Genomic DNA, 7,861 nt, shown 5'->3' on the forward strand with positions numbered 1-7,861 from the left:
AGCACCGTGAGTCCGTTACCGGGGATAAAAACCGGAAAAACAAAAATCCCAAAAATGCCCAAATTCGCCCCAAAAAATCGCCCCCCCCCAAAAAAAAAAAAAAAAATCCCACAAATGCTCCCCCCCCCCTCAAAAAATCCTCAAATCCGTCCCAGAAAGCTCCAAATGCCTCCCAAGAAAACGGAAATTCGCCCCAAAATCCGTCCCGGGTTCCCCCAAATCTCCTCCCCAAAAATCCCAAATCTCCTCAAAAAACCCCGAATGCCCCAAAGCTCCCCTAAAAACCCCAAAATTCCCCCCAAAAAACCAAAATCCACCCCAAAAAACCCCAAATCCAGCCCCAAAAAAATCCCCAAATCTCCTAAAAAACACCCAACCCCCCCAAAAAAACCCCAAAAAAACCCCAAATGCCGTAAAAAAACCCAAAATGCCGTAAAAGATCTAAAAGTGCTAAAAAATCCTAAGTGTACCCAAAAAACCATAAATCTCCCAAAAAACCCCCCAAATCCACCCAAAAAACCCCAAATTCCCGAAAAAAACCCCAAAACTCCTTAAAAAACCCCAAATCCTCCCCAAACCCAAATTCCCCTGAAAAATCCTCAAATCTCCCCCAAAAAACCCCAAACCCACCCCAAGAATCACCAAATCCTCCAAAAAATCCCCAAATCTCCTCAAAAAACCCCGAATGCCCCAAAGCTCCCTAAAACCCCAAAAATCCACCCCAAAAAAACCAAAATCCACCCCAAAAATCCCCAAATCTTCCCCAAAAAAGTCAAATCTCCCCTGAAAACCAAAATTGCCCCAAAAAAGTCTCGAATTCCCCCTTAAAAAAAACCAAATTCCCTAAAAAAACCCCAAAACTCCTTTAAAAAAAAAGCTCAAAATCCCCCCCAAAAAACCCCAAATTCCGCCTAAAAACCCAAATTCCCCCCCCAAAAAACCTTAAATTCCCCCCAAAAAACCCCAAATTCTCTAAAAAAACCCGCCCAAAACTCCTTAGAAAAAACCCCAAATTCCCCCCAAAAAAACCCCAAATTCTGCCAAAAAAAACCCCCAAATTCCCCCTGAAAAAAAACCCGAATTTCCTAAAAAACCCCCAAAACTCCTTTTAAAAAGAGCTCAAAATCCCCCCCAAAAACCCCAAGTTCCCCCAAAAAACCCCAAATTCCCCCCACAAAAAAACCCCGAATTCTCTAAAAAAAACCCCAAAACTGCTTTAAAAAAAACCAAATTCCCCCCAAAACCCCAAATTCCCCAAAAAGGACCCCGAATCCACCCCAAAACCCCCAAAATCCCCTAAAAAAACCCCAAAACTCCTTAAAAAAAACCCCCCCCCAAATCCCCCCAAAAAACCCCAAATTCTGTAAAAAACCCCCCCAAAACTACTTTAAAAAAAAAACCCCAAATTCCCCCCGAAAAAAACCCCAAATTCTTTAAAAAAACCCGCCCAAAACTACTTAGAAAAAACCCCAAATTCCCCCAAAAAAACCCGAATTCTCTAAAAAAAACCCCAAAACTGCTTTAAAAAACCAAATTCCCCCCCAAAAAACCCCAAATTCCCCCCCAAAAAAAAAAACCAAATTCCCTAAAAAGCCCCCAAAACTCCTTTAAAAAAAAGCTCCAAATCCCCCCTTAAAAAAAAACCCAAATCCCCTCCCAAAAAACCCCAAATCCACCCCAAAAACCCCCAAATTCCGCCTAAAGAAAACCCAAATTCCCCCCCCAAAAAACCTTAAATTCCCCCCGAAAAAACCCGAATTCTCTAAAAAAAACCCCAAAACTCCTTAAAAACCCCAAATTCCCCCCCAAAAAACCCCAAATTCCGCCAAAAAAAACCCCCCAAATTCCCCGCGAAAAAAAACCCAAATTCCCTAAAAAACCCCAGAACTGCTTTAAGAAAAAGCTCAAAATCCCCCCCAAAAACCCCAAATTCCGCCTAAAAAACCCCAAATCCCCCCAAAAAACCCCTCCAAAATCCCCTAAAAAAACCCCAAAACTCCTTTAAAAAAAACCCAAATTCCCCCGCAAAAAAACAAATTCCTTAAAAAGCCCCCAAAACTCCTTTAAAAAAAAGCTCCAAATCCCCCCTTAAAAAAACCTCAAATCCTCTCCCAAAAAACCCCAAATCCACCCCAAAAAAACCCCCAAATTCCGTAAAAAAACCCCCAAAACTCCTTTAAAAAAGCTCAAAATCCCCCCTAAAAAACCCCAAATTCCGCCTAAAAAAACCCCAAATTCCCCCCCCAAAAAACCTTAAATTCCCCCCAAAAAACCCCCAAATTCTCTAAAAAAAACCCCAAAACTCCTTAAAAAAACCCCAAATCCCCTCCAAAAAACCCCAAATTCCCCCTAAAAGAACCCAAATTCCCCCCTCAAAAACCCCAAATCCACCCCAAAAAAACCCCCAAATTCCTAAAAAAACCCCAAAAGCTCTTTAAAAAACCCCCAAATTCCGCCACAAACCCAACCCCCCAAATTCCCCCAAACCCCCAAATCCCCGAGAAATCTCCCCAAATTCCCCCCCCCAAAAAAAATCCCCCCCAGATCCCCTCAAGTCCCCCCAAAAATCCCCTCCCCCCCCCATTTCAGGGCCCTTTTTTGGTTTTTTGTGGGGGATGGGGGCCTCCCCCCCCCCCCCCCAGGGCTCCCCCGGGGCCCCCCGCTGGGGGCGGAGCTGGAGCGGCGATTCCTGGGGAGCCCCGAGGGGCTGGAGCTGCACCGGGAGCGGCCCCGGCAGCGGAGGTGGCGCCGGGAATGGGGGGGGGCCCAAAATGGGGCACCGGGAAGGACCAAATGGTGGGGCACCGGGAATGAAGAAATGGGGGGCACAGGAATGGGGGGGCACCGGAATGGGGGGGCGCCGGAATGGGGGCCCGAAAATGGGGGGCCGGGAGTTGGGGGGTCAAAAAGGGGGTCCGGGAATTGGGGGTGTCCCGAATGGGGCCAAAATGGGGGGGCACCGGGAATTGGGGGGCAAAAATGGGGGGCACCGGAATTGGGGGGCAAAAATGGGGGCACCGGGAATTGGGGGGTCCGGGAATTGGGGAGGGGGCAAAAGGGGGGCACCGGGTACTGGGGGGGCAAAATGGGGGGGCACCGGGAATGGGGGGGTCCGGAGTGAAATTGGGGGGGTCCGGACAATGGGGGGGCCACCGAAAAATGGGGCACCGGGAATGGGGGGGCAAAAATGGGGGGCACCGGGATTGGGGGGTCCAAAATGGGGGGCACCGGGGGAAATGGGGGCACTGAAAATGGGGGGCAACCCAAAATGGGGGGCACCGGGAATGGGGGTCCGGGAATTGGGGGCCCGAAGTGGGGGCACCGAAGGGGGGGGCACTGAAAATGGGGAGCCCGAAATGGGGGGGCACATGAAAATGGGGGGCACCGGGAATTGGGGGGGGGCAAAAATGGGGGGGGCACCGGGAATTGGGGGCACCGAAAATGGGGGGAACCCAAAAATGGGGGGGCACCGGGAATGGGGGGTCCGGGAAATTGGGGGGCACTGAAAATGGGGGGCACCGGGAATTGGGGGCTTAAAATGGGGGGGCCCAAAATGGGGGGCACCGAAAATGGGGGGCACCAGAAATGAGGAAGGGGGGGCACAGCCCAAAAAATGGGGGCACCGGGAATTTTGGGGGGGGCACCGGAAATGGGGGGGGGGCACCAAAATGGGGAGGGGCACCGGGAATTGGGGGGGGCAGCCAAAATGGGGGGCACCGAAAACAGGGGCACTTAAAATGGGGGGGGGCCCAAAATGGGGGGAGCCGAACTGGGGGAGGGCCAAAATGGTGGGGGGCACCGGAATGATGGGGGGGCACCGAAAATGGGGCACGCGGGAAATGGGGGGCTTAAATGGGGGCGCCAAAATGGGGGGGCCTTAAAATGGGGGCACCTGAAAATTTGGGGGGCCCCCAAAAATGGGGAGCCCGAACATGGGGGGCACACACTGAATTGGGGGGGGCACCAAAAATGGGGGGGGGCTTAAAATGGGGGGGCACCGGGAATTGGGGGGGCTTAAAATGGGGGGGGACACCAAAAATGGGGGGGCCCCAAAAATGGGGGGGGCTTAAAGTTGGGGGGGACGAAAATGGGGGAGGTCGTGAAAATAGGGGGGAGCCCAAAAATGGGGGTGGGACCCTAAAAATGGGGGGTGCTAAAAATGGGGGGTGGGTAAGTGGGGGGTCTCAAAAAGTGGGGGGGGTCCTGAAGCTGGGGGGTGACCCCCGGGTGACCCCTGACCCCCCCGTGCCCCCCCAGGTCGTGGCTGAGGACCCCAGACCCCCGCGCGCTCTTTGCCCTGGAGCCCACCCCCGTGGCCGGGGGGCTGCGGGCGCAGCGGGACCCCCGCACGGGCGCCCTGCTGGGCTTCAGCGAGGTGGGGAGGGGGCTCGGGGGGCTCGGGGGGTCTCTGGGGGTCTCAGGTGTGTCTGGGGAGGGGTCTCAGATGTCTCGGGATTTTAGGGAGGGGTCTCAGTGGGTTTTGGGGAGGGGTCTCAGGTGTGTTTGGGGAGGGGTCTCAGGGGATTTTGGGGAGGGGTCTCAGGTGTGTTTGGGGAGGGGTCTCAGGTCTCTCAGGTGTGTTTGGGGAGGGGTCTCAGGTGTTTTTGGGGAGGGGTCTCAGGTGTGTTTGGGGAGGGGTCTCGGGTGTGTTTGGGGAGGGGTCTCAGATGTCTTTGGGTTTTTGGGGAGGGGTTTAAGGTGTGTTTGGGGAGGGGTCTCAGTGGGTTTCGGGGAGGGGTCTCAGGGGATTTTGGGGAGGGATCCCTGGGTTTTTTGGGGAGGGGTCTGGGTGTGTTTGGGGAGGGGTCTCTCAGGTGTTTTTGGGGGGGGGTCTCAGGGGTTTTTGGGGGGGGGTCTCAGGTCTCTAGGTGTGTTTGGGGGAGGGGTCTCAGTGGGTTTTTGGGGAGGGTCTCAGGTTTTGGGTGTGTTTGGGGGGGGTCTCAGGGGATTTTGGGGAGGGGTCTCAGGTCTCTCAGGTGTGTTTGGGGAGGGGTCTCAGTGGGTTTTGGGGAGGGGTCTCAGGTCTCTCAGGTGTGTTTGGGGAGGGGTCTCAGGGGATTTTGGGGAGGGGTCTCAGGTCTCTCAGGTGTGTTTGGGGAGGGGTCTCAGGGGATTTTGGGGAGGGGTCTCAGGTCTCTCAGGTGTGTTTGGGGAGGGGTCTCAGTGGGTTTTGGGGAGGGGTCTCGGGTGTGTTTGGGGAGGGGTCTCAGGTCTCTCAGGTGTGTTTGGGGAGGGGTCTCAGGGGATTTTGGGGAGGGGTCTCAGGTCTCTCAGGTGTGTTTGGGGAGGGGTCTCAGTGGGTTTTGGGGAGGGGTCTCGGGTGTGTTTGGGGAGGAGTCTCAGTGGGTTTTGGGGAGGGGTCTCAGCTCCCCCCCCAGGAGCTGCTCCCCTCCGCGGGTCTCTCCCCTTCCAGCTCCCCCTCCCTGCTGCGCCCCCCCGGCCCCCCCGGCGAGGGGCTCAGGGGGGGGGGGCTCTGCAGCGTCCCCTTCTGGCCAGGTGAGACCCCCGAGACCCCCGGGGACCCCCAGAGACCCCCCCAAAACCCCCCCAAATTCCCCCAAACCCCTGAAATCCCCAAACCTCCCAAATTGCCCCAAATCCCCCCAAATCCCCAAACCCCCAAATTCCCCCAAACGCCCAAATTGCCCCAAATCCCCCCCAGACCACCCCAGACCCTCCCCACCCCCCAAATTTCCCAAATCCCCCCCCCCAAATTTCCTCCTGACCCCTCAAACCCCCGCCATCCCCCAATTCCCCCAAACTGCCCCAAATCCCCCAGACCCCCCAAATGCCCCCAAACCCCCCAGATCCCCCCCAAATTCCCCGAAATCCCCAAAATCCCCCCAAATCCCCCAAACCCCCAAATTCTCCCCAAATCCCCCAAACCCCCCCAAATTCCCCCAGATCCCCCAAATTCCCCCAAATCCCCCAAATCCCTCAAACCCCCCAATGCCCCCGATTCCCCCAATCCCCAAAATCCCCCCAAATCCCCCAAACCCCCAAACCCCCAAAGTCCCCCAAATTCCCCCAAACCCCCAAAATCCCCCCCAAATTCCCCCAGACCCCCCAAGTTCCTCCAAATTCCCCCAAACCCCCAAATTCCCCCAAACCCCCCAAATTCCCCAAATTCCCCCAAACCCCCCAATTCCCCAAATGCCCCCAAAATCCCTCCCAAATGCCCCCCCCCCAGGCGGGCAGGACGAGCCCACCCTGGAGCAGATCCGCGCCCCCCAGGATGAGGAAGAGGAGGACGTGGATTTCGACACAGGTGCAGCCCCTCCCCCCCCCCCATTTTGGGGTCCCCCCCCCACCTCAAGGACCCCCCCTGACCCTTTTTGGGCCCCCCAGAGCTGCTGACGACCCCGCCCGGGCTGAAACGGGGGGTGGAGTTCAAACCCCAAGGTGAGGGGGGGGCTGGGAATTTGGGGAGGGGGCTTTGGGAATTTGGGGGGGTTGGAATTTTTTGGGGGGGTCTGGGAATTTGGGGGTGTCTGGGATTTGGGGAAGTTGGGATTTTCTCAGGGGGTTCTGGGATTTTTTGGGGAGGGGTCTGGGGTTTTTTGGGGGTGTCTGGCATTTGGGGGGGTTGGGATTTTTTCAGGGGTTCTGGGATTTTTTGAGGAGGGGTCTGGGGTTTTTTGGGGGGGGGTCTTGGATTTGGGGAGGGGGCTTTGAGATTTTGGGGAGGGGTCTGGGATTTTTGGGGGGTTGGGAATTTGGGGGGTTTGGGATTTTTTGGGGTTTGGGATTTTGGGGGTCTGTCTGGGATGTTTTGGGGGTCTGGGGTTTTGGGGGGCTTGTTTGGAGAGGGGCTTTGAAATTTTGGGGGGGTCTGGGTTTGGGGTGGTTTGGAGGGGGTGGGGGGGGGGTGGGATTTTTGGGGGGGGTCTGGGGTTTTGGGGGTTGGGATGGGGGGGTTTGGGATTTTTGGGGGTTTGGGATTTTGGGGGCTGCTGGGATTTTTGGGGGGGGCTTGATTTGGGAGGGGCCTTTGAGATTTTGGGGAGGGGTCTGGGAATTTGGGGGAGTTTGGGATTTTTTTGGGGGGGATTTTTTGGTGGGGGTCTGGGATTTTTGGGGGGGGGTTATTTTCCAATGGGGGGGTGCAGAGGAGCCCCCCCCCCCCCAATTTTGGGGGTCCCCCCTGACGCCCCCTCCCCAGCCGCGGCGGGGGGGCCGCTGTCGCTGTCCAGCCTCCTGGAGACCCTCGACACCTTTGAATTGGGGGGGGGCGACCCCGACTCTGGGGGTCCCCCCACGCCGTCCCGGCCCACCCGACCCCCACCCCCAGTGAGGGGCCCGAGGCGACCCGGCCAAGGTGTGCGAGGGGGTGCGCCCCCCCCCGACCCCCAACCCCCGCCCCCCCACCCCGCAGGACCCCCCAAGTGTTGTGGTTCCCCACCCTCTTCCACCCCCCATCCCCCACCCCCAACCCCCCACCCAGTATCTCCCAAATCCCCAATCCCCCCAAACCCCCAAATCCACCAAATCCTAGGTCCCCCAAATCCCCCCCAAACTCCCCCACCCCTAACCCACCCCAAATCCTCAAACCCTAACCCCTCCCCACCCTACTCCCAAATCCCCCCTAAATCCCCCCAGACCCCCCTAAATCCCCCCCCACCCCCCCCAATCCCCCCCTCCAACTCCCAAATCTCCCCACTCCCCTCCTAAACCCCCCCAGGACCCCCAAATCCTCCCCAAATCCTCTCCAAAACCCCAGACCCTAAACCCCCCCCCAGGACCCCCAAACCTCCCAAACCCCCACCCCCCCCCACACCCCAACCAACAAATCCCATCCCCAATCCAAACCAACCCCCAAATCCCAATCCCCCCCATCCCCCCAATCCCAACCTCTCCACCC

The 7,861-nt window shown here is 56.9% G+C and overlaps 1 protein-coding gene across 1 annotated transcript; it reads left to right on the top strand.

The window, feature by feature from the left end:
- Positions 1-427: 427 nt before the first annotated feature.
- Positions 428-7,531, top strand: LOC115916393 (helicase SKI2W-like). Its single transcript, XM_030970103.1, has 8 exons — positions 428-432; positions 2,590-2,742; positions 4,258-4,375; positions 5,379-5,496; positions 6,191-6,268; positions 6,349-6,402; positions 7,163-7,290; positions 7,496-7,531. Exons 1-8 carry the CDS (start codon positions 428-430, stop codon positions 7,529-7,531), a joined length of 690 nt encoding a protein of 229 aa, XP_030825963.1.
- Positions 7,532-7,861: the final 330 nt, after the last annotated feature.

This window comes from Camarhynchus parvulus, unplaced genomic scaffold (genome assembly GCF_901933205.1).
Source record: "Camarhynchus parvulus unplaced genomic scaffold, STF_HiC, whole genome shotgun sequence".
Lineage (NCBI taxonomy): Eukaryota > Metazoa > Chordata > Aves > Passeriformes > Thraupidae > Camarhynchus > Camarhynchus parvulus.

What these genes read in the sequence shown, in the direction of transcription:
- LOC115916393 (XM_030970103.1), top strand. An exon ending in GAGCGGCCCCGGCAGCGGAG is followed by an intron (nt 2,743 to 4,257) that starts GTGGCGCCGGGA and finishes GTGCCCCCCCAG; the next exon opens with GTCGTGGCTGAGGACCCCAG. An exon ending in CCACCCGACCCCCACCCCCA is followed by an intron (nt 7,291 to 7,495) that starts GTGAGGGGCCCG and finishes ACCAAATCCTAG; the next exon opens with GTCCCCCAAATCCCCCCCAA.